This window comes from Schistocerca americana, chromosome 4 (genome assembly GCF_021461395.2).
Source record: "Schistocerca americana isolate TAMUIC-IGC-003095 chromosome 4, iqSchAmer2.1, whole genome shotgun sequence".
Classification (NCBI taxonomy): domain Eukaryota; kingdom Metazoa; phylum Arthropoda; class Insecta; order Orthoptera; family Acrididae; genus Schistocerca; species Schistocerca americana.
The window spans coordinates 832,511,801-832,538,544 of NC_060122.1; the positions used below are offsets into that span (position 1 = coordinate 832,511,801).

A 26,744-nucleotide genomic window follows, 5' to 3' on the forward strand; every position below is an offset into this window, starting at 1 on the left:
TCGACATTCATAAATATGTATAAAGCTAAGAGTGAACTAAGAAGCCATAAACAGAAACGTCATCCAAGGTTCGATAGAAAACAATATTTTTATTGAATGTGTCTTGGATTTAGTTGGGTGTAGCTCCTAGCGGGGATCCATACCACCGAAAACCCGCTTTCGACAGGATGAGAGCATCAAAGAGGTTCAAGGGCTTTTTCTGCGAAGGAAAATTTAGTGACCCTCTGTTGATAAAGTATGACGCGAGCCGACACAGTATTGTGTACGGTCTATGACAAATTTTTATCGTTCTCCGTATAAGAGATATACGAGTTACGTGCTGTAGTAAAGAGGGAGAAGATAGGGAGGTAGTACAGAATCCGAATTATAGAAATCCTAACAAAAAATTTACTTGCCAGTGTGGGCCAAAAAATTAAAAAGAACAATGTTGTTAACTATGAGGCCACTCCTCGAAAGATGCCGGAGAAGTCATGTAATTGAAGCTAGATAAAAAAGAACTGTGACAGGTAGCAAGCTCAGTAATACCTGTTTATGCTGTGTATTTTAACAAACAGTAACCGTCGAGCAAGAGCCGCTACGACTGTAAGCTTCTATGTTACTTGTTGGTTGCTGAACGTAGGTTCAGAAGGTGACAGTCGAACAGCTTCTCAAACCGTTCTACGTAGTTGAAAATGAAGCTGGAGGAAGTGCGATGCATGGGAGACCACTGACTGTTACTCTGTGAACTGCATCTACTTGCTTAGAAGATTATCTGCATGAGGTAGCGAAGTTAGAGCCTGCCTACCAAGAAGGTAATGGAACAAGCTCGGTGTAGGGGAGTGTCGGAGATGAGCGGTTCAGCACCACTGTAGATTCAAGAGTGTGTGGTAAAAATGACTATAACAACTGTAGTTCGTCAAGAATCGTCAATACCGACAAACAATTCAAAGACTTTGCCGAATAGCACGGCCACGTATTTGTTTGGCACCGTGTTTAACAGCGTGCTACGTACTGTTGAGTGTGTGTGTGTGTCTCACTCGACTGTCCTCCAGACTAACACTGAGCCACTTGTCCCGCGATGTGCACGCCTTGACACGTCGGCACAGGTCGTGAAGACAGCCCCAGGGCTCCGCTGAGCGGTCGGCGGCGGCTACTGCTCGGCCATGGCGGCCTCCTCGCCGCAGAAGTAGGACGTGTGCATCGAGTACAGCCTGTCGATGGGGTTGAGGCCCTGCGGCGGCAGGAAGAGCGGCTGCGCCGGGGGGTGGACGTGCGGCTGGTGGCTCTGCGGGTGCGGCGCCCCGTAGCCGGCGAAGCCCAGCGACAGGTAGCTGCCGCCCCCGCCGCCGCCGCCGCCCCCGCCGCCCACGGCTCCGTTGCTGCCGCTCCCGCCGCCTCCGCCGTCGCCGCCTCCAGGGCCGGACAGGTCCAGCTTCTCGTGGCCACCAGCGCCCGTCACTCCTGGAGACAGCACAACACTGCACAAACACGGAAACAAACAAGACATGATTTATAAACGTACCGTGTTTATTAAGCGAATTTTGCACATTGAGCATTCACACTATACATTGCTAACTCCAAAGACTAGGCATATATATTTTTTAAACACATATTTCATCAAAGGTGGACATACTTGTCGATAGGATGTTACGCGTACTTGTAGAAAACTACCTGACAATTTCGACTTTGCACGGATACACACATCAAAAAAAGTTTCGCATCACTCCGGTTCCCAGAACTCCTGAAAATAGACGTTGAGTGTGGATGTTGTATCAGAGACAATGACTGTTCAGAGATGGCTGGCAGGAGTGGCCGAGCAGTTCTAGGCGCTTCAGTCTGGAACCGCGCGACCACTACGGTCGCAGGAAAGCATCCTGCCTCGGGCATGCATGTGTGTGATGTCCTTAGGTTGGTTAGGTTTAAGTAGTTCTAAGTTCTAGGGGACTGATGACCTCAGATGTTAAGTCTCACAGCGCTCAGAGCCATTTGAAGCTTTTGTTCAGACATGGCACTAAATACGTCCAAAGATGTAAACAACCATGATGGAGCAGCGTCTAATAGACGGAGGGGGGGGGGGGGCGGGGGGTGCGAGACAGCCGATCAGTTCCAGTCATTCTACCAGGAAGGAGGTGCACAGCTCGTGTTGTCTGTAGTTCAACCATGCCTAGACGATCAATACCGTGGTTCGATTGCGTCGGCATTGTTACTTTGTGCCAGAAAGGGCTCTCAACAAGGGAAGCGTGCAGGTGTCTCGGAGTGAACCGAAGCGACGTTGTTCGGACATGGAGGAGATGTAGAGAGACACGACCTGTCGATGACATGCCTCGCTCAAGCCGTCCAAGGGCTACTACTGCGGTGGATGACCGCTAACTACCGATTATGGCTCGGAGGAACCCTGACAACAACGCCACCATGCCGAATAATGCTTTTCGGGCAACCACAGGATGTCGGGTTACGACTCAAACTTTGCGCAATAGGCTGCATGATGCTCAACTTCGCTCCCGATGACCCTGGCGAGGTCCATCTATGCAACCACTAAACACCATGCAGTGCGGTACAAATGGGCCCAACGACATGCCAAACGGACCTCTTAGGGTTGGCATCATGTTCTCTTCACCGATGAGTGCCTCATATGCCTTCAGCCAGACAATCGTCGGAGAAGTGTTTGGAGGCAACCCGGTCAGGCTGAACACCTAAGACGAGCGGGTGCAGCAAGGTGAATGTTCCCTGCTGTTTTGGGGTAGCTTTAAGTGGGGCCGACGCACGCCACTGGTGGTCATGGGAGGCGCCGTAACCGCTGTACGATAGGTGAATGCCATCCTCCAACCGATAGTGCAACCATATCGGCAGCATATTGGCGAGGCATTTGTCTTCATGGACGACAATTAGCGCCCCCATCGTGCACATCTTGTGAATGACTTCCTTCAGGATAACGACATCGCTGGACTAGAGTGGCCAGCATGTTCTCCAGACACGAACCCTGTCGAACATGTCTGGGATAGATTGAAAAGGTCTGTTTATGGACGATGTGAACCACCAACCACTCTGAGGGATCTACGCGGAATCGCCGTTGAGGAGTGGGACAATGTGGACCGAGATTGCCTTGATGAACTTGTGGATAGTATGCCACGACGAATACAGGAATGCATCAATGCAAGAGGACGTGCTACTGGTTATTAGAAGTACCGGTGTGTACAGCAATCTGGACTACCACCTCTGAAGGTCTCGCTGTATGGTAGTACAGCATGCAATGTGTGGTTTTCATGAGCAATAAAAAGGGTAAAAGTGATGTTTATGTTGATCTCTAAATTCCAATTTTCTGTACAGGTTCCGGAACTCTCGGAACCGAGGTGATATGTATATTAGAAACGAAAACAAAAGATGGAGTGTGTTTGTAGCGTCATTTCGAAAAAGATTCATTTCCGTGTAATCGTGAAGATACGTTTGAAATTATGAAACAGTTTTACAAAGATCCTGGACATTTTCTGCACGCTGGACACAGCTGCTTCGCATGTCTACAACCCGATTTCGGAAACGTCTCTATGACAACGCCTCTCCATAGCTCTTTAGACAGCTGTTGTTTTCGCCTACAGAGGTTAATGCTTCGCAGTTAAAAGCTGTCAAAAGCGCTGCCAGGTAACAGTGATTTTCTTTAGTCAACTCGACTGTAGGAGCGACTTAGTAGTAACGAATAAACGCAATAAAACTTCATGCATGATGCCACATTTTTCACGCTTTACAGTCTTTATGACGTCATATCTCTTGAAATATGCGTCGTACAGTGATCTATTTCTCTAGGTACACTCAGCGGCATATGCTTGCAGAATGTGTAGCGGATAGAGTCAGAAGCAAAGTAGTAATAAATTTAAATATCGTTAACAATGCAATAGGTTTTCAAGCATGTCAGTGTTTATGACGTTATATCTAATGAACTATGGCTGGTACCATGATGTAATACTGTAGGTACTCTTATGGTATATGTGGATACTGTTTGCGAAATTAATTGCAAATAGAGTTAGTAGCACAGAAGTAATAAATTAAAACCTCATGCATGATGTGGTAGGTTTTCAAGCATCTCAGTGTTTCTGACGTCATATCTCCTGAACTCTGATATGTATGTATTCTTACCCCCACAGAAATTGTTGCCTGAGGGTAAAGGACAAGTGTACTAAGAATGAGATTTTCACTCTGCAGCGGAGTGTGCGCTGATATGAAACTTCCTGGCAGATTAAAACTGTGTGCCCGACCGAGACTCGAACTCGGGACCTTTGCCTTTGGCGGGCAAGTGCTCTACCATCTGAGCTACCCAAGCACGACTCACGCCCGGTACCCACAGCTTTACTTCTGCCAGTATCTCGTCTCCTACCTTCCAAACTTTACAGAAGCTCTCCTGCGAAAGGAGAGCTTCTGTAAAGTTTGGAAGGTAGGAGACGAGATACTGGCAGAAGTAAAGCTGTGGGTACCGGGCGTGAGTCGTGCTTGGGTAGCTCAGATGCTAGAGCACTTGCCCGCCAAAGGCAAAGGTCCCGAGTTCGAGTCTCGGTCGGGCACACAGTTTTAATCTGCCAGGAAGTTTCAAGTGTACTAAGTTTTCTTGAAATTCATCCAGAACTTGAGGAGGCGAGGTGTAACATACATGTAGACATGATGATGATGATGAGATCCCATACTCCTGGACAGAGCGTAGGGGACGATGCGGGAGATCAGCACCGCCGTACAAGGCAAGGTCCTAGAGGAGGTTGTTTGCCATTGCCTTCCTCCGACCGTAATGGGGATGAATGATGATGATGAGGAAGACACAAGACCTAGCCATCTCGAGGCAGGTGAAAACCCCTTGCCCCGTCGGGAATCGAACCCGGGACCCGGTGCTCAGGAAGCGAGAACGCTACCGCGAGACCACGAGCTGCGGACCACGTAGACAGACATCCCTTTTTATAATATTTGTATGGGTACACTTATTTACCTTTTTTCGATTGCTGATTTATTATCACAAACAGACCGGGTTCAGGCATTGTCATCCATCTGTTGACCATTTTCATAGTTGAACAGTAATTGTCACAGTGAAACTGAGCCGGCCGTTGTGGCGGAGCGGTTCTAGGCGCTACAGTCTGGAAACGCGCGACCGCTACGGTTGCAGGTTCGAATCCTGCCTCGGGCTTGGATGTGTGTGATGTCTTTAGGTTAGTTAGGTTTAAGTAGTTGTAAGTTCTAGGGGACTGATGACCTCAGATGTTGAGTCCCATAGTGCTCAGAGCCATTTGAAGCATTTTAAGTGAAACTGATAATGACCAGTTACGACGAGAGATGATCTGAAGTTGAATGACACTGCCCTAAACCGATCTGTTTGACATAATAAGAACAGTGGTCGACGAACGGACAATTAGTGTTTTTTCTATATATACTTCAGTTTCTGGTAACTCAAATGATATCATCAGTGCTTTCTACATATTATCAAGTCATCCTCGGGGAAGATCAGTTTGGATTCCGTAGAAATGTTGGAACACGTGAGGCAATACTGACCCTACGACTTATCTTAGAAGAAAGATTAAGGCAAACCTACGTTTCTAGCATTTGTAGACTAAGAGAAAGCTTTTGACAATGTTGACTGGAATTCTCTCTATCAAATTCTGAAGGTGGCAGGGGTAAAATACGGGGAGCGAAAGGCTATTTGCAATTTATACAGAAACCAAATGGCAGTTATAAGAGTCGAGGGAGAGGAAAGGGAAGCAGTGGTTGGGAAGGGTGTAAGACAGGGTTGTAGCCTCTCCCCGATGCTATGCAATCTGTATATTGAGCAAGTAGTAAAGGAAACAAAAGAAAAGTTCGGAGTCGGTATTAAAATCCATTGTAGTTCTGTCAGAAACAGCAAACGACTTGGAAGAGCAGTTGAACGGAATGGACAGTGTCTTGAAAGGAGGATATAAGATGAACATCAACAAAAGCAAAACGAGGACAATGGAATGTAGTCGAATCAAATCGGGTGATGCTGCGGGAATTAGATTAGGAAATCAGACGCTTAAAGTAGTAAATTAGTTTTGCTATTTGGGGAGCAGAATAACTGATGATGGTCGAAGTAGAGAGGATATAAAATGTCGACTGGCTATGGCAAGGAAAGCGTTTCTGAAGAAGAGAAATTTGTTGACATCGAGTATAGATTTAAGTGTCCGGAAGTCGTTTGTGAAAGTATTTGTATGGAGTGTAGGCATGTACGGAAGTGAAACATGGAGGATTAATAGTTTGTACAAGAAGAGAATTGAAGATTTCGAAATGTGATGCTACAGAAGAGTGCTGAAGATTAGATGGGTAGATCACATAACTAACGAGGAGGTACTGAATAGGATTGGGGAGAAGAGGTGTTTGTGGCACAACTTGAGTAGAGGAAGGCATCGGTTGGGAGGGCATATTATGAGGCATCAAGGGATCACCAATTTAGTATTGGAGGGCAGCGTGGAGGGTAAAATCATAGAGGGAAACCAAGAGATGAATACGATAAACATATTCAGAAGGATGTGGGTTGCAGTAGGTACTGGGAGATGAAGAAGCTTGCACCGGATAGAGTAGCATGGAGAGCTGCATCTAACCAGTCTCTGAACTGAAGACCACAACTACAACAACAAGTCGAAACAGGTGATGATCATATTATGTTACCTGAACTTGAAAGATAAAATAAAACTGCACCTCAACCTCTGATACACTGCCGAAGACTAATATTACAGGATGATGAAAGTGGCATCAAATAAGCGTCTACTTGGCATGAAATCTGTTATACTGCCCAGCCACATTATTGTGACCTCTTGTCGAAACTGTAAATATCCACATTTTGCAGTGCGACCTGCTGCGTGGCGTGCGGGGAGAGGTCGTGGAAGGTAGCGACAGCGGTGTGGAGCCGCGCCTACTCCAGCGCCGCGGCCAGCTGCGCCAGGTTTCTCTGCTGAGGTTCCATCGCGCGAACAGCCCGATCGCGGTGGTCCCACAGATTCTCGTTGGGTTTCGGTCCTGGGAGTGCTGTCGCCTGGGGAACACGGTTAACTCACCCCGGTGCTCTTCGAACCACGGACGTACATTAGGAACTGTGTGACACGTTTTGGTAGATGCCATCGTGTTCAGGAAAAACAAACTACATGTAGGGGTAGGTACGATTCTGAGTGGTAGATGTGTTGATCCGTTGTGCTTCCATAATGAGGAGATTACTCACGAAATGCCACGAAAACCTTCCGCTTCGTTCTCCGGCCTGGACCCCTCTGTTTTCAGACGTTTCACGCCGTACACGCCAGTGGCCAGCTATCAGATGGAGCCTAAAGCGTGATTCATACGAAAACACGACCTGTCGCCGATCAGCGCACCTCCAGTTGTGGTACTGGCGTGCAAAGTCCAGCCTTCGTCGCCGATGAACGGCTGTCAGCATTGGAGCGTGAGCCAGGGGGCTGCTGCGGTGGCCCTTATGCAGCAGCGTTCGCTGAACGGTCGCTGGGGAGACACTGCCCACCTGAGCCGTCTGTTGCTCACCACCTGTACTCCTCCTGGACACATTTCCGTAGTCGTCGTTCACCCGTGTGATGTTCGGCCCGTGGTCCACCACAGTTGACTGGCACCTGTTTTGGATAGCGCCATATTGCTACGAGCAGTTTACTTCAACCACGGCGGCACTCGAATAGTTTTAAAACCTAGCCGTTTAGGATATCCTTCGATCCTTCGCCTGAAACGCAACGATCAGATTCATTTTGGACATTAGAAAAATCGGTCCGTTTCCACATTGCGACAATGACTGCACTGTTTTCCGCATCCCGGCGACACGCTTTGTATGGCTTCCACTCTTAGCTCTACCACCTGCCCTCCGTGAGTGGTTGTTGCACATTGGCGTTGCGGTCACGTTAATGTGACTCGACCGTATACATGGTTACATATACAGATGATTAACATGTCAGTAAAATCGCTCAAAGTAAGTGGGAGCAACATTATCCAAATTCTGCATCTAACAAGGGAAGCTCCCCATCGCACCCCCTTCAGATTTAGTTATAAGTTGGCACAGTGGATAGGCCTTGAAAAACTGAACACATATCAATCGAGAAAACAGGAAGAACTTGTATGGAACTATGAAAAAAATTAGTAAAATATACAAACTGAGTAGTCCATGCGCAACATAAGCAACATTCAGGAGAATCTGAGCTGAGCAGCGTTGTGGTCCCGTGGTAAGCGTGAGTTGCTACGGAGCGAGAGGTCCTTGGTTCAAGTCTTCCCCCGACTGAACGTTTTACTTCCTTTATTTTCGCAAAGTTATGATCTGTCCGTTCGTTCATTGACGTCTCTGTTCACTGTAATAAGTTTAGTGTGTGTGTTTTGCGACCGCACTCCCTCGAGTGAAAAGTTTACTTTCTTTATTTTCGCAAAGTTATGATCTGTCCGTTCGTTCATTGACGTCTCTGTTCACTGTAATAAGTTTAGTGTCTGTGTTTTGCGACCGCACCGCAAAACCGTGCGATTAGTAGACGAAAGGACATGCCTCTCCAATGGGAACCGAAAACATTTGATCGCAAGGTCATAGGTCAACCGATTCCTCCACAGGAAAACACGTCTGATATATTCTATACGACACTGGTGACGGCATGTGCGTCACATGACAGGAATATGTTGTCGACCCACCTAACTTGTACACATGGCGAATGGGTAAAAAGATTCTTCTACTTTCCCCGATTTAGGTTTTCTTGTGGATGTGATAATCACTACCAAAAAAGCGATGAAAACATAAGAGTTTGTCACATAAACTGAAAATAAAAAATTAAACTTTTCACTCGAGGGAAGACTTGAACCTAGGACCTCTCGTTCCGTAGCTGCTCATACTAACCACGGGAACACGGGACTGCTTGACTCCCAGTGTCCTTGATGTTGCCTATCTTCGCATGGACTACTCAGTTTGTATATTTTACTAATTTTTTTCATAGTTCCACACAACTTCTTCCTGTTTTCTCGATTGATCTGTGTTCAGTTTTTCATGGCCTATCCACTGCGCCAACTTACAATTAAATCTGAGGGGGGTGCGATGGGGAGGTTCCCTTGTAAGGAAAATTTATGTCGCGGGTTCCTCGTTCAGTTATCGCAGCTGAATGCTTTCTGTTTGTGAGATGACAGTGTTACGTCGCGCCTAAGGAGGAGCAGTGTCTCCCAGTAGGGGTAGGAGAGCGCTATGATCGTGGCCTACCGAGACTGCAGTTTATAGTCGTGCGACATTACTCGCTTTGGTGGAGACCCCACCACTGATATGCGAATATCGAAACAGAGGATTCAGGAAGGTCATTCTCAGTGGCCCCGCATGACAGCCCCCGAGATTGCAACCGTGAAGTTCGCTCGTACAGCCACAACACCTTCTATCGATGTGGAAATTGTCTTGTCTGAACGAGGGACAAGAACAGGGACAGTGGGGCGACGTCTGGACACCCACGGGCTGTCAGCGTTGCCTCGGCTTCTCTTGACACGGCAGCGGAAAGAGAGAGAGAGAGAGAGAGAGAGTGAGAGAGAGGGAGAGGGAGGGAAAGAGAGAGAGAGAAAGAGAGAGAGAGAGAGAGAGAGAGAGAGAGAGAGAGACGCTGGCAGTCAGTGGCGGACCCAACAACTCTGTACAGTGGAGTGGCACCACCTCCTCATTTCAGACGAGTCCCGGTTCTGCGCACACTGCCTCTATGGACGTGACCGTGCTTTGGGACTCTGATGAAAACGAATGTTGCCGGATTTCTTTCTTCATCTTCATACTGGCCCTGGTGGTGATGATGATGACGTTTGGTTTGTCGGGAGCTCAACTGTGCGGTCATCAGCGCCCGTACAATGTCCTAATCTTTACACAGTCCAATTCTAGCTACGTTCACTAATGGTGATGATGATGAAATGATGCGAACAACACAAACGCCAGTCCTCGGGCAGAGAAAATCCCCAACCCCGCCGGGAATCGAGCCCGGGACCCCGTGACCCAACGGGCCCTGATGGTATGATGCGCAATGCACTACCAAACACGAGCACCTACGGGTCGCATAGCTAGTAATTTGGACAGCAACCATTACATTTTTGATGTGTTAAGGACGGTGACTGTGGCCTACCTCGAAAGTCTTCATGGCGTCTTTCAGCAAGATAATGCAAGACAGTGTGTTGACCAACCTGTCCTGAGCGACCTGGACACACAGGGTGTTCCTCTGTTCGCCCCAGCCGGCACGTTCTCCAGTTCTTTAGTTCAGTGGGCGACAGTACTCGGGAGCCATCACGACTGAAGAGCTCTGGCATCGAGCTGGAGCAGCAGGACTTACGTATCCGAGTCTGTCAGTCGAGGTCAGTCCGACTCGGTGCTCAAGAGGCTTAGAGCTGCTGTTGCTGCCCAAGGTGACCTTATGCGAGGGTCACAATTCGACCATTACGAATTCTGCATGCAAATTACACGGCTATTCTTTCGACTCGTGACGTATTTTCGATCTTGCCATCAGTAAGGATAAGTTTCAATATTTCTTACCACTTTTAAAGGCAATCCAAGACTCGTGCAGCTTGTAAATCTATGAAAAATATTCTTTCGAAGACTTCACATGGATCTAATCGTTTTCTGTTTTATATATATATATATATATATATATATATATATATATATATATACAGGGTTATTACAAATGATTGAAGCGATTTCACAGCTCTACAATTACTTTATTATTTGATATATTTTCACAATGCTTTGCACACACATACAAAAACTCAAAAAGTTTTTATAGGCATTCACAAATGTTCGATATGTGCCCCTTTAGTGATTCGGCAGACATCAAGCCGATAATCAAGTTCCTCTCACACTCGGCGCAGCATGTCCCCATCAATGACTTCGAAAGCATCGTTGATGCGAGCTCGCGGTTCTGGCACGTTTCTTGGTAGAGGAGGTTTAAACACTGAATCTTTCACTTAACCCCACAGAAAGAAATCGCATGGGGTTAGGTCGGGAGAGCGTGGAGGCCATGGCATGAATTGCTGATCATGATCTCCACCACGACCGATCCATCGGTTTTCCAATCTCCCGTTTAAGAAATGCCGAACATCATGCTGGAAGTGCGGTGTAGCACCATCCTGTTGAAAGATGAAGTCGGCGCTGTCGGTCTCCAGTTGTGGCATGAGCCAATTTTCCAGCATGTCCAGATACACGTGTCCTGTAACGTTTTTTTCGCAGAAGAAAAAGGGGCCGTAAACTTTAAACCGTGAGATTGCACAAAACACGTTAACTTTTCGTGAATTGCGAATTTGCTGCACGAATGCGTGAGGATTCTCTACCGCTCAGATTCGCACATTGTGTCTGTTCACTTCACCATTAAGAAAAAAATGTTCCTTCATCACTGAAAACAAGTTTCGCACTGAACGCATCCTCTTCCATGAGCTGTTGCAACCGCGCCGAAAATTCAAAGCGTTTGACTTTGTCACCGGGTGTCAGGGCTTGTAGCAATTGTAAACGGGAAGGCTTCTGCTTTAGCCTTTTCCGTAAGATTTTCCAAACCGTCGGCTGTGGTACGTTTAGCTCCCTGCTTGCTTTATTCGTCGACTTCCGCGGGCTACGCGTGAAACTTGCCCGCACGCGTTCAACCGTTTCTTCGCTCACTGCAGGCCGACCCGTTGATTTCCCCTCACAGAGGCATCCAGAAGCTTTAAACTGCGCATACCATCGCCGAATGGAGTTAGCAGTTGGTGGATCTTTGTTGAACTTCGTCCTGAAGTGTCGTTGCACTGTTATGACTGAGTGATGTGAGTGCATTTCAAGCATGACATACACTTTCTCGGCTCCTGTCGCCATTTTGTCTCACTGCGCTCTCTAGCGCTCTGGGGGCAGAAACCTGAAGTGCGGCTTCAGCCGAACAAGACTTTATGAGTTTTTCTACGTATCTGTAGTGTGTCGTGACCATATGTCAATGAATGGAGCTACAGTGAATTTATGAAATCGCTTCAATCATTTGTAATAGCCCTGTATATATAAGCTGTGTGTGTTGTCTTAGGGCTCTTTCGATAGTTCGTTCGTAGGAAGCTTTCGTTCATTTACTTGCTCTTAGACATATTTGCCGCACAAAAGTAGTTGAGGGAAGACGTATAGAAGTCGGATCTCTCGACGAAGCATGGAGCAAAGCGAGGTTACTGGTCGCTGCTTGTACGACTACGCCAAGGAACGGAACATACGACGACCCTCTGTATTCATTATGAAACGGTTTCTTCGTAAATGGTTTACATTTCTGAATACCTATTCTGCCGCAATGACCGCACACGTGCATCAAACTATTCAGTGAACAACAAGGATTAATGATGAAGCTACTGTGCTATGTGCTGTACCTTGATTGCGAATATACACTACTGGCCATTAAAAATGCTACACCACGAAGATGACGTGTTACAGACGCGAAATTTAACCGACAGGAAGAAGACGATGTGATATGTAAATGATTAGCTTTTCAGAGCATTGACACAAGGTTGGCGCCGCCCAAAAGGGCGAAAGTGTAGCTGGTCCAGGGGTTTGAGCACGAACTGATCTCTCTATTATGTCCCATAAATGTTCGATGGGATTCATATCGGGCAATCTGGGTCGGCAGATCATTCGTTCGAATTGTCCAGAATGTTCTTGAAACCAACCGTTAACAATTGTGGCTCGGTGACATGGCACGTTGTCATCCATAAAAATTCCATTCAGTAATGGCTGCAAGTGTTCCCGACTAGCCGAACATAATCATTTTCAGTCAATGATCGGTTCAGTTGGACCAGGGGACCCAGTCTATTACAAATAAACACAGCCCACGCCATTATGGAACCATTGCAACTTGCACAGTGCCTTCTTGACAACTTTGGTCCATGGCTTCGTGGGGTCTGCAACATACTCGAACACTACTGTCTTACCAATTGCGATTGCTTGTGAATTAGTATATTAGTGATAACCGAATCAAAATCTCTACAACCGCACCAGAGATAGGCCTGAACGTACACACAGAAATTACGGTTAGGGACTTTAGTTCCTATATATGTGTAGAAGGTATGTTAACAGTGCAGGAAAATGAAGTGAAGTGATATTTGGGAATAGATATTAAGGTCCATCGATACTGTTTCACTTTAAGGACAGAGTAGTACCCATTGTCTCTGTGTTGCAATGTTCCTTTCTACCTGAAAATTACACCCCGAGCGAGGTGGCGCAGCGGTTAGCACACTGGACTCGCATTCGGGAGGACGACGGTTCAAACCCGCGTCCTGCCATCCTCATTCAGGTTTCCTGTTGTTGTTGTCTTCAGTCCTGAGACTGGTTTGATGCAGCTCTCCATGCTACTCTATCCTGTGCAAGCCTCTTCATCTCCCAGTACCTACTGCAACCTACATCCTTCTGAATCTGCTTAGTGTATTCATCTCTTGGTCTCCCTCTACGATTTTTACCCTCCACGCTGCCCTCCAATGCTAAATTTGTGATCCCTTGATGCCTCAGAACATGTCCTACCAACCGGTCTCTTCTTCTCGTCAAGTTGTGCCACAAACTCCTCTTCTCCCCAATTCTATTCAATACTTCCCCATTAGTTATGTGATCTACCCATCTAATCTTCAGCATTCTTCAGTAGCACCACATTTCGAAAGTCTCTATTCTCTTCCTGTCCAAACTATTTATCGTCCATGTTTCACTCTCAGGTTTCCTGTGATATCCCTTAATCGCTTCAGGCAAATGCCAGTTGGTTCCTTTAAAAGGAGACGGCCGACTTCCTTCCCCATTCTTCCCTAATCTCACGGGGCCGATGACCTCACTGTTTGGTCCCCTTCCACAAATCAACCAAACAACCCTCTTGAAAAACACCGGCACCACATACTAAGACTGTAGTAATAAGGTAATGTCGCTTGGGAGGAGAATGTCGAAGAACTTTTACTCCGAGGCTCCTCCTCCCCAATGACATCCTGCATAGTGTTTAAAGTATACTGCACACAAACAGTAATGTATCGCTCGTCTTATTGTGTGCAGACAGAAGTATATTCTCTTCTCTATTCAAAGCTGTAATCAATGAATTTCATATATCAGAAATGCATTAAGTTATTTAAGGAGTAATGCATTCAAGTAGCAATGAACTACATTCTATTTCAACTAACAAGTTACAAACGTAAATGTATTTCTCATGTCAAGCTAAAGTTCATGTATTCCATGTATGAAGTGCTCAAAGAGCATTTAATCTGTATAATCTGTGTAAACATACATTAGCACAAACCATTTCAGATGAGAATAGCTCGAGGTTGTACCGAGACCTTCTCATCTGAAATAGGCCATTACTAACCAAAATCGTCTCTCTATATTACAAATTATTCTTAACCACGCTCATTGTGTTACATTTTCTTTCTTTTTATTTTTCTTTGACATTAGCATTGTGTAAATTATATTCTCATCAACTAGGTAGTAACAAATTATATGGAACCATTTTAACAATTGTTAAGCATTCAATTCGCTGTAACCTCAGAGAAATCTTTATATATTATGTTCTTTAAATTAGTTTAAAAAAAGCATTAACAACTGTATACCAATAAGACTGTAACAATGACAAGTCTTTGCCATTAGATTCAGAAGCATCCGACCCGCCTTCAAGGCGGTGGGTTACTCTGTACCGTTAATGTAATAAATAAATAAAATACACAAATAATCTTGAAAATTACAGCTTTTCTGGCATCGGTAGTTTCTTGGATGAAGGAGCAGCCCTCTATAAAACCACAGGTAGGTGACTTAGTGCACGCTGGTTAAAAACTCCCATCGCATGCGTGCGCGGTGCTTAGTGACAATATGAATAATCTTGCATACAGAAATACACCTGAATTCGGACGTATTGCTGAAAAAACTTCAAAAATGTGTGTGAAATCTTATGGGACATAACTGCTAAGGTCATCTGTCCCTAAGCTTACAGAGTACTTAACTTAAAATATCCTAAGGACAAACACACACACCCCTGCCCGAGGGAGGACTCGAACCGTGACCAGCCATACAGTCCACGACTGCAGCGCCTAGAGCGCTCGGCTAAACGCGCGCGGCTTAAGAAACTTACTGGAAGGTTGAGAACCTTCAGATGTGTAGAAATGAATGAAGGACAGGATGGAAGTATCACCGGGGGGAAAAAAAGGCAGCGATACGCGATGCGGGACAGACAAGGGAACGGCGGGCAGTGTGTAGGGGGAGGCGCGTAATGTGTTTCCAAAGTCTGGGAGCAGGGGGCGGCGCGCAGGTGGCGGGGCTGTGGTCATTACCGCTCGGCGCCCGCTTTCCGATAGCCATTTGTCCCGCTTACCAGGCGCTCTCTTCCCCGGCCTCGCGCCGTTTTCAATTTTGGGCGCCGTTAAAGGGATCGGCGGCGCGGCTGATCCCCGGCGTGTCGCAGGAAATGACGCCTCGCCTCTCCGTGAACCCGCGGCTGAGTCCGCACCGAGGGAGGCTGCGCCGAGCCGGGCCGGCCGTCTCCCCGTATCCCCGCCGCTGTCCTCTGCTCTGCTCCACCGGCGTCACACTCGCACGTCTGGGGTACCTCCCGAGCACTGTCGTAAAAGGGGCGCGTTGTCTCCAGCGGCTGTCCTGTCACATCGACTTGACCACCTGTCAAAGGTCAGAGTAACCATCTTTCGCGCCGGGGATTGCTGCGAGACGTGCAGGAAGACACGCAGTGAGGTTCTGGAAGGTCCGACAGGGATGTGAAGCCATCTCGACACCAGTGCAGTGGGCGGTAGCGCTAGGTTTCGCACCTGAGGATTTTTTTTTTGGTCATCAGTCTACTGACTGGTTTGATGCGGCCCGCCACGAATTCCTTTCCTGTGCTAACCTCTTCATCTCAGAGTAGCACTTGCAACGTACGTCCTCAATTATTTGCTTGACGTATTCCAATCTCTGTCTTCCTCTACAATTTTTGCCCTCTACAGCTCCCTCTAGTACCATGGAAGTCATTCCCTCCTGTCTTAGCAGATGTCCTATCATCCTGTCCCTTCTCCTTACCAGTGTTTTCCACATATTCCTTTCCTCTCCGATTCTGCGTAGAACCTCCTCATTCCTTACCTTATCAGTCCACCTAATTTTCAACATTCGTCTATAGCACCACATTTCAAATGCTTCGATTGTCTTCTGTTCCGGTTTTCCCACAGTCCATGTTTCACTACCATACAATGCTGTACCCCAGAAATTTCTTCCTCAAATTAAGGCCGGTATTTGGTATTAGTAGACTTCTCTTGGCCAGAAATGCCTTTTTTGCCATAGCGAGTCTGCTTTTGGTGTCCTCCTTGCTCCGTCTGTCATTGGTTATTTTACTGCCTAGGTAGCAGAATTCCTTAACTTCATTGACTTTGTGACCTGAGGATACGTGGCCTGTTCAGCCCGATTAAATTCAATGAAAGGGTCGGCGTGGTGCTCAAGGAAAGATGTGTACTTCTGTTCGTCCATTGTGCCTTCCAGAATGAGAGATCACCCAGGGAATGTCACGAAAACATTCCCTCCTACGGCTGGGGCCCTTCTGACGATCGAGGCGGGATGTTCGCTTTCACACGTCTCACGCCAACGGACATTTTTCCGACGGAGCATAACACGTGATTCATCTCAAAAGGCCACCTGTCGGCACTCGATCGACGTCCAGTTGCTGTATTGGTGTGCAAATTCCAGCCTTCGTCGCCGATGAACAGTGGTCAGCACGGCAGCGTGAGCCACGCGCCAACTGCTGCGACCCACATGCAGAGACGCTTGCCGGACGGGCGCTGAGGAGACAACTCTTGGTCCATACACATCTCTGCAAACGACATTCACCCCTGTGATCTATAGCCTGCGTGGCGCACCACAGTTTCCTCGGCGCAACTTTTGGATAGCGCCATTTTGCCATGCACGTTGTACTTTAAACAGAGGAACAAACGAACAGTTTACAAATGTATTCGTCTCGGAAATGCTTCCACGCTTCTCTCGAAAGCCAATGGTCAAGCCTTTTTGAACGTCAGATAAATCGCATTACCACAACCACCAGACTGAATGAGATTTTCACTCTGCAGCGGAGTGTGCTCTGATATGAAACTTCCTGGGGATTAGAACTGTGTGCCGGACCGGGACACGAACTTGGGACCTTTGCCTTTCGCGGGCAAGTGCTCTACCACCTGAGCTACCCAAGCACGAGTGACGCCCCGTCCTCACAGCTTTATTTCCGCAAGTACCTTGCTTGCAGGAGTGCTAGTTCTGCTAGGTTCGCAGGAGCGCTTCTGTGAAGTTTGGAAAGTAGGAGACGAGGTTCTGGCGGAAGTAAAGCAGTGAGAATGGGGCGTGAGTCGTGCTTGGGTAGCTCAGTTGGTAGAGCACTTGCCCGCGAAAGGCAAAGGTCCCGAGTTCGAGTCTCGGTCCGGCACACAGTTTTAACCTGCCAGGAAGTTTCATATCAGGGCACACTCCGCTGCAAAGTGAAAATCTCATTCTGGAAGCTTCAAGAGTGTTGCACATTTCACCTCAGACAGATAATGCACCGATCAAACTCGTGACGGACAGCAAAAACCCGACGTGGATCCACAGCCATATGAAAACAGCAGCTATGAAAACAAAAAGTGCGTCACTTCAGATTTGCCTCACAGACAAACAAAAATTGCACGTAGCCAAAATTAGCGTAAGAAGTGCCACGTGTGAAGCATTCAAAGAATTTATTTTGGTTCAGTCATGAGTCCTCTCGCTAGTTGGATCGGCCAGCTACCAATTCCTCTCCTGTGCCAACCTCTTCATCTCAGAACAGCACTGGCAACTTACGTCCTCAATTATTTGCTGCATGTATTCCAGTCTCTGTTTTCCTCTACAATTTTTGCCCTCTACAGCTCCCTCTAGTACCGTGGAAATCATTCCCTGCTGTCTTAACAGATGTGCTATCATCCTGTCTCTTCTCCTTGTCAGTGTTTTCCACATATTCCTTTCCTCTCCGATTCTGCACAGGACCTCTTCATTTCCTATCTCATCAGTCCATCTAACTTTCAGCATTCGCCTGTAGCACCACATCTCAAATGCTCGATTCTCTTCTGTTCCCATTTTACCACAGTCCACGTCCACGAATACCAAAGTAAAATTTTACCATTATAATCCTAATAAATTTTGCTCAAACAGTCCACGGGTGTACTGCCGGTCCATAGTGTCCAACGGGCACAATATTTCGGCGATCAGACATGTCGCCATCGTCAGGTGCGCCGGGAAAAACTAAAGAATCACACCTAATAAATTTTGTTTTATGTTAAATCAGTAAATAAACAAATCCATCTGTGTAGGCACTCTATGATCATTGCGATATCGAAACGAAGATGAATGGAGACGTGACCGGAATACTGAATTCCTTTTTCCGAAGCTATTTCACTGGGGGAGATTGTACTGCAATTTATGGAAATGTGCATACAGAGCTATTAAAGAGAAACAACCAAAGGATAAAGTGCTACTTCGAGTGACTCTTTGTTTTAATTTTACGCTTAATACTCGCACATTTACCCCTGTAATGTACAAAATATTTACTACAACTGTGACCACCACCGCCACGGATAAACCTTGTGTTTTAGTAAAAAGAAAGGGGGGGCGGGGACAAGCTAGCTTAAGAAGTTAATGTGCGAGTAGACCATTTATAGGTCATGAAAGAAATAATAAAATTAAAAAAAATGATTGAGGATTAGCACTTTCTTTGACTCGGTTTTAACGACATTTGTATAGAAAGAAATATTTAAAATGAAGTAAAAGTCAGGCAAGGAAATTCCTCATCCCAAAAAAAATTTCACAATTTCTACGGAAAAAAATGTAGAAGGAATACGTGTTAGAAGCGCGTAGAAGACGCATAGACTTTTCGATCAAGAATTACATCGTACAACCAAATACGTTCCAAGCATCGGTAAAAATTCTTCTGTGAACGTCGTCTGGTAACGCACAGCGTTCCTTATAACGACGTTGCCCCGAATCTTTCAAATAATTCGACTGAGTCTCGTATACTGGAGTGTATAATAGCGTAAACTTGCACCGAAACTGACAATAGAGGGAAGTAAGGAATCAAGATAAACTTTTATAAGATACTGTAGTAATCTGAAAATTTTTTTTAACGGCGGCTGTTTGATGCCCCACCTTAGAGGATATCGGACAGATTTAAGAAATATGAATATTGTAGAAACTACAAATAACAGAGTAAGTGAACGGTTGTAGTGTTTATGTAGCTCTAGAAAGTACACCTCTTGTACTAAACGCTTCTCAAGCGTTTTCAAGAAATCGAGATTCGAAGTTTTACGAGCATGTTGGATACAACACAAGAGTAGCAGCATTAACGCAGCCGGCTAAAGCTGTTGACCTACGGACCATCTGTTCAACTGTCAACGTTTTCTTTATTTCTTTGTTGAAGAAATACTAAATTTAAAAAAAAAGATAGGCAGGATTCATCCAACGATCACGGAGGTATTTTTTTCACTATTCTACCACTCCTTTTTCTTTTTCTTTTTCAGGAAAGTGGCGTGGAGAGGGGGAAGGGAGGGAAGAATGTGCAAAGGCCGTTACCCACGTCCAAGCCACGGCATCTACCTCGCCGTCATGGTATTAGAAGTGGCGAGGGGAACTCAATAACGGGACCTTTTCCCTTATTTTATACCATAACAAGAATACGCTCAACTAGCATCGCATCCCGAAGTAAGTAAACGCCGGCCGTTTTGGCCAAGCGGTTCTAGGCTGTTCAGTCCGGAACCGCGCTGCTGCTACGGTCACAGGTTCTAATCCTGCCTCGGGCATGGATGTGTGTGACGTCCTTAGGTTAGTTAGGTTTCAGTAGTTCTAACAAGGGAACCTCCCCATCGCACCCCCCTCAGATTTAGTTATAAGTTGGCACAGTGGATAGGCCTTGAAAAACTGAACACAGATCAATGGAGAAAACAGGAAGAAGTTGTGTGGAACTGTGAAAAAATAAGCAAAATATACATTTTTTATTTTCAGTTTATGTGACAAACTCTTATGTTTTCGTCACTTTTTTGGGAGTGATTGTCACATCCACAAGAAAACCTAAATCGGGCAAGGTAGAAGAATCTTTTTACCCATTCGCCAAGTGTACAAGTTAGGTGGGTCGACAACATATTCCTGTCATGTGACGCACATGCCGTCACCAGTGTGGGTTTTCCTGTGGAGGAATCGGTTGACCTATGACCTTGCGATCAAATGTTTTCGGTTCCCATTGGAGAGGCACGTCCTTTCGTCTACTAATCGCACGGTTTTGCGATGCGGTCGCAAAACACAGACACTAAACTTATTACAGTGAACAGAGACGTCAATGAACGAACGGACAGACAATAACTGTGCAAAAATAAAGAAAGTAAAACTTTCACTCGAGGGAAGACTTGAACCAAGGACCTCTCGATCTACAGCTGCTCACGCTACCACGTGACCACGGCGCTCCTGAGGTCTCGTTGTCCATGATGTTGCTTATGTGGCCCATGGACTACTCAGTTTGTGTATTTTGCTTATTTTTCCACAGTTCCACACAACTTCTTCCTGTTTTCTCAACTGATCTGTGTTTAGTTTATCAAGGCCTATCCACCGTGCCAACTGATAACTAAATCTGAGGGGGGTGCGATGGGGAGGTTCCCTTGTAAGTCTAGGGGACTGATGACCTCAGATGTTGTCCCATATTGGTCAGCCACTTGAACCATTTGAAATAAGTAAACAAAACAAAAGACCTCGGGACTTTTCTACGCCCGGGCAATATACATGGGGAAACGGAAAATGTGCTTCGGAGTACGACGCACCACAATGGTGCGCAGCTGCTCACCTTACTATTGATGATCTACGTATGTGTTCGCTCACGTCATACGTTAGTCCAGCGAAAGCCAGACGTGTTCTCGTCAGGTCAGTCAATGCGTATCTTCTCCTACCTGTTGATCATCCAGCTTATTAGAAACATATTGCCTGTATTTTGGTTTCCGTGCAATCTTGGAGTGACATTCTTGTAGGTGGATCCAAAAATTCAGTACTTCCTTAGGACCATCGTGAAATAAATAGTTCAACGTGTGCCCACAGATCCACGTGCCTATGTTGGTTTTGATGCACGGGAAATACAGTTCATCAGGAAAAAGTGGAAGCCAAGGTACGGTATGGCCTGATGCAGGAAGTATTGCAAAATCTGTTACACCAAGCGCCATACACCCGCTGCGCCACATTTGAGAGGGTGCTCGTCAATATCTGGTACTCCGCATTCCTTACATAGAGACGAGTCCGCCAAATGTATCTGGTGGTAGCGTAATCAGGTGCCCTGTTTACTATTAACTGTGATGTACCGTGTTCACCGGACGTCTGCACCCAGTGTAACTGAATCTATCGTCCGCCACGCCGCCCTCCAACTAACAAGAGGGTTCTTGGCCTTCACGATGTTTGGTGGCCGCTTCTGTTGTAGGATGCGGTATATCTCCCTTGTCATCTCCTGTTTCGATGTTGATAGTGCGATAAGGACATAACTTTGTTCAAGGTAAAAGTGACCAAAGTAATAGAAAGGTCTTGCATCGTCAGTGGGGGCATAAGGGAGGGCAGAGGCGGGGTCCAGCAGCAAACCTGTCAAACTTTCCGGGCGGTGGCGCCACTGCTTGTGTGTGAGCTGACAAACAGGGCTGCTGCACTCTCGTGGACATGGACTATGCTAAGACCTCCCTTGTCTGGGGGGAGGGTCAGCGATTCATAACTGATTTTGAAAACGTACCTGTTCTGACGTAGGCTCCAAATAATATACGTCGAGCCATCATTAACAGTATTGGATGTACATGCACTATGTGTGGAATGTGTGATGCGAGGTAAAAATTCACGAAGTGTGTCCTCTGAAGAATGTTGAGGCCCAAACATGAGGAGGTTGGCGACCCGATTTTTTTTGTAACAAGCGGCTGTAGTGAAGGGCCGCATTACACCACACGTCGTGGAGAGGCTGTAGGGGACGGACACACGCCGGGACTAACCTGTGTCCTTTGTTCATGGCGACCGATTTGGTGACACTGAGACAGCTGCCAGATGCCACACCATATGTGTCAGTCCATTCTAGTACGTTGGCTACATGGTCACTGTTGCTGAACACAAGAACCAGGCCGTCTGTATATTCTGTACAGCGAAATGTAGTGCCTCGTAACATTAATCCAGTGAGGCGTTGACGGAGTCCACGAAGGAGCGGTCCAGTGGCAGAGTGTAGAGCAGAGTCGGCAGGAGGCAGCCTTGACGCACAGATCTGGAAATTGGGAGGGACTGCAAGAGACATCCATTGATGTGCTACTATGGGGTCGCCCCTCAGAAGAGGCACATCACGACGTCTATGAACTGCTGTGGCTACTGCGTGTGTTGTAGAATGGACTCAGGTACACTTGATCCATTCTATCAAAAGCTAAAATCTAATGATCGCACTGCTCCCGAGATGTGGTGTGCTCTGGCTAGGAGTATTTCTCACGGTATCGACACAGTGCTGTGTGGATGTTATTGGTGCTCACTAGGGAAGCTGATCTGGTGAGATGCCTTGAGGCATGGTCAGCCGTATACAGATCTTTAACAGGCTGGTGCATATCTTCATGTTGTAGTTGAGGAGTGCCAGTAGGCGGTAATCGTGTACTCGAATGCCAACTGTCGGTTTGTGGACCGCTATAATCATTCGTTCGACGAAGGCTGCAGGGAGCGGCACCGCGGGGGACATAAGCTCCCGACAGACGTCATCTTGAGAGCCAGTGGGTACTTAAATATTGTATATAACTCCATGGGGAGTCTATCGCCGCCAGGAGACTTGTTCGATGCTCCTTTACCTATTGCGTCGACAGTAATTTAGTTTGTAAGTCTTGTTGAACAGTGCCACAAACCAGTCGCGAGACTCTTGCCAGCGTCGTCGGGTTGAAACACTGGGCTGAATAAAGTCGTGTGTAATGGTCGACCAAGGCTGCTGCAACTTCGCGTGTTGAGGAGACGGCCATCTGCGGTGGTGATGGCCTACATCAGCTCCCTTCGTTGTGATTTACGTTCTCGAGTGGTGGGTCATTCCGTTGCTAGTCTGTCACGTGTTCGTCCCCCGACGATCGCCCCTTGAAGATGTCGGGGCTTATGGGCTATGATCTGTGCTTTCACATGGTGTACTGTCAATAGCCAGTCCGGCGTGGGTGACAAGGGGGTACATTTTGCGAAGGCGGTATTTAACGTTCTTCGCTGGGCAGTTTAAGCGCCAGCTGATCAGTGTAGGACACAATGGGAGGCTGTGGACGCACTAGCTACAATGGTACATCGACAATCTGAAGAGGCGAGACAAGCGAGGTTTAACTTCCAGGCCGGCCGGAGTGGCCGTGCGGTTCTAGGCGCTGCAGTCTGGAGCCGCGCGACCGCTACGGTCGCAGGTTCGAATACTGCCTCAGGCATGGGTGTGTGTGATATCCTTAGGTTAGTTAGGTTTAAGTAGTTCTAAGTTCTAGGGGACTGATGACCTCAGAAGTTAAGTCCCATAGTGCTCAGAGCCATTTGAACCATTTTTTTTTTAACTTCCAGGGATGTCAGCTGCACAACATCCATTGGCGACGAAGTGTTACGGTGGATAAATAGGCCTCGTGAATTAAGAAGGCTATTGATCATGCCTCCGCGTCGCTCACTGTTGCCGTGAGAGAACGAGAAATGTAGATGCTGTCAAATTGACTTGACGAGTGACACGTAAAATGAGTGGATCCTGGCCAATTTCTATGGACATGTTCCCATGTATGTACCAGATGGAGATCGCTGATGAGTACCGTAACTTTGGGGCATGGCGAATGGCGCAGCAGCAGATCTTTAGGCGACTGGACGCTACTGGAATCGCCACATAACACAAAATCGTCGTGCCTGCCCTGAAAGAGCAGTGCTACTCCTTCCGCGAAGAAGAGCGATCGTTCGCGACGTCATTCTTTCTAGAAGGGACATACACATGGATAAACTGGACTTTTAGCACTGTTACAGTCACTCCTCAAAGCGTATTGTAGATAACGTACCACGTCATTCTCGAGGCCCTCTCTGAGTAGAGCTGAAACACCGCTCGTTATTGGCAAAGCGTGGGGCACATGAGCTGTATAACCGGATATACCTGGGAAATCGTCGACTTAGACCTCTTGGCAATGTCGATGTCTACTGTATTGAGCATGCCTTGGAGCAAGGACAACTTCGTAAATGTCTGAATGGTGTTAACGTTGATGGTCGCTGAGCTTTGGGTGTGCAGATCATGTGACCTGCCATCTGCACTCTGTGGCCGCGCCGTCTCCTGCTGGTGCTCGGCAGGGGCCAAAGTGTGTGAGGAGACACCCCTCCCCTCATCCACCACAGTGGGCGTAGGATCTTCTTCATTGTTGTCCAGAAGTTAGCCATGGCTGTGGTAGGGTACTTGCGAGCTGGATGACCAAAGTTGAACCAGCAGTCATTTTCTGCTGTGTACTGGTGACGGGAGCCATCTGCGTGATGTGTCTGCCCAAGGGACCGGAAAGGGCTGTGTCGAAGTCAAGGAAAACAACAAATGAGGGTGACCTTGAGTCATCCGTGTTTCCTGCGTCGTTGCAGGACAGGTCGTCAACCGGGGAAGACGTCCGCAGGAGCCAATCGTTGGAGGGTGTATGATGCGCTCGGTGATCTCTGTTTGTGGACCTGGGTTTCCGTGGCCGAATGAACGAGTAGTTCTTTCACTGCACCCCCCTCAGGGAGAAAATCAGAGGTCGATACAACCCTAGTATCGAGTTCTATTCTCTCGTCCGAATCTCCCAGTGAAGTCGTTGCGTGAACCCTCTTCATCTCTGACGACTCTCTCATGGTGTCAGTCAATCTTAAACATGTGACTGGTCCTCCACCCAGAAATAAATGATCAGTTAGTCGTTGAATTGTGACTACAGAACGTCACAAGCGTACCACAATGTTTACCATTACTCTTATTATTCCCTTCCGAAGAAACATGATTCGCTGTAACGATACAAGTGTTTGGTGGAAGTTTAGTAACAAAGGTGGCGAGAATCGAACCAAGTATCCCACAAACTCGTCGTCTGTCGCAGTGTCCCTTACCCTGCGGGAAGGTGTGCGGCGGCGGCGGCTGGTGCTGGTGCGAGTGGTGCTTGTAGAAGTCGTCGTCGAGCACCTCCTGCTTGATGGGCAGGAAGTGGTGGTCGTGCGGGCCGCCCGCCGCCCCCGCCGCCGCCCCCGCCGCCTCCGTGTCGCTGCCGCAGCTGTCAGCATTCAGGAACGAGCCCGCCCCCGACGGGCCTGCCGGACACAGAGAGAAATGACAGCCGTCATAAAGTAAGGAGAATTAGAGGTCGCACGGAAAGAAAGTGGGCCAGTGGAGAAATAGTCTGAAAATGTTTCCATGAACTCTCTGCCACATGAAGACTAGTCAAGTACATGTATTAGTAACACGTCGGCAGAACGTAATTCTAGACGCGCAGGACTTGACGTGTTAGAGTGAAACAGTACAATATGTTCTCAAAATGTGAATGATATTAGAGACAATTATAGGGTAAGGTTCACACCGTGCTTATTTTCTGTAAAATTGCATATTTTTCCTACCGTTTACCTAAAGTCTGGCTTCGGCAGCGAGAGACAGTGGTCATGTCTGTGTGATCTACGTTTGCGTGAATGTGTGTATGTGTGTATGCTGTCTAATTCACAAGAAGGCCTTTTGGCCGAAAGCTTACTTGTTTAGCAGCCCTTTTGTTGCGCCTCTCTGTCATTCAACATCTCCAGTATGTGGTGAGTAGTAGTCTATAATTTTCATAATGTTGTCGGTATTTCATGCTGGATTTTCCATTGTTTCAAAGGATGAGTAAATAATTTTTTATTCTTACTTTTTTATTTTTAGGTTGAACGTAATACAGAGAGCTTACAAGAAACAAAATCTTTCAGTCTTTTGCTTTTTGAGACTGTTACCTAGATGTATTTTTTGTAAATGCGTTTTTAATGGACTCATTTTTAATTATATTTCGTTAAATGAGTTGTACAGGTATGACAAAATACACTCCTGGAAATGGAAAAAAGAACACATTGACACCGGTGTGTCAGACCCACCATACTTGCTCCGGACACTGCGAGAGGGCTGTACAAGCAATGATCACACGCACGGCACAGCGGACACACCAGGAACCGCGGTGTTGGCCGTCGAATGGCGCTAGCTGCGCAGCATTTGTGCACCGCCGCCGTCAGTGTCAGCCAGTTTGCCGTGGCACACGGAGCTCCATCGCAGTCTTTAACACTGGCAGCATGCCACGACAGCGTGGACGTGAACCGTATGTGCAGTTGACGGACTTTGAGCGAGGGCGTATAGTGGGCATGCGGGAGGCCGGGTGGAGGTACCGCCGAATTGCTCAACACGTGGGGCGTGAGGTCTCCACAGTACATCGATGTTGTCGCCAGTGGTCGGCGGAAGGTGCACGTGCCCGTCGACCTGGGACCGGACCGCAGCGACGCACGGATGCACGCCAAGACCGTAGGATCCTACGCAGTGCCGTAGGGGACCGCACCGCCACTTCCCAGCAAATTAGGGACACTGTTGCTCCTGGGGTATCGGCGAGGACCATTCGCAACCGTCTCCATGAAGCTGGGCTACGGTCCCGCACACCGTTAGGCCGTCTTCCGCTCACGCCCCAACATCGTGCAGCCCGCCTCCAGTGGTGTCGCGACAGGCGTGAATGGAGGGACGAATGGAGATGTGTCGTCTTCAGCGATGAGAGTCGCTTCTGCCTTGGTGCCAATGATGGTCGTATGCGTGTTTGGCGCCGTGCAGTGAGCGCCACAATCAGGACTGCATACGACCGAGGCACAC

At 47.3% G+C, this 26,744-nt stretch overlaps 1 protein-coding gene across 1 annotated transcript in view; it reads right to left on the minus strand.

The window, feature by feature from the left end:
* Nucleotides 1-1,129: 1,129 nt before the first annotated feature.
* The window catches only part of LOC124613839 (LIM/homeobox protein Lhx3-like), a 159,469-nt gene continuing 133,854 nt past the window's right edge, over nt 1,130-26,744 (minus strand). Inside the window, exons 3-5 of the mRNA XM_047142562.1 lie at nt 24,992-25,189; nt 15,382-15,562; nt 1,130-1,310 (exon numbers count right to left, since the gene is read on the minus strand). Of these exons, the coding sequence (XP_046998518.1) occupies nt 1,130-1,310; nt 15,382-15,562; nt 24,992-25,189 (560 nt within the window). The remainder of the gene's footprint in view (nt 1,311-15,381; nt 15,563-24,991; nt 25,190-26,744) is intronic.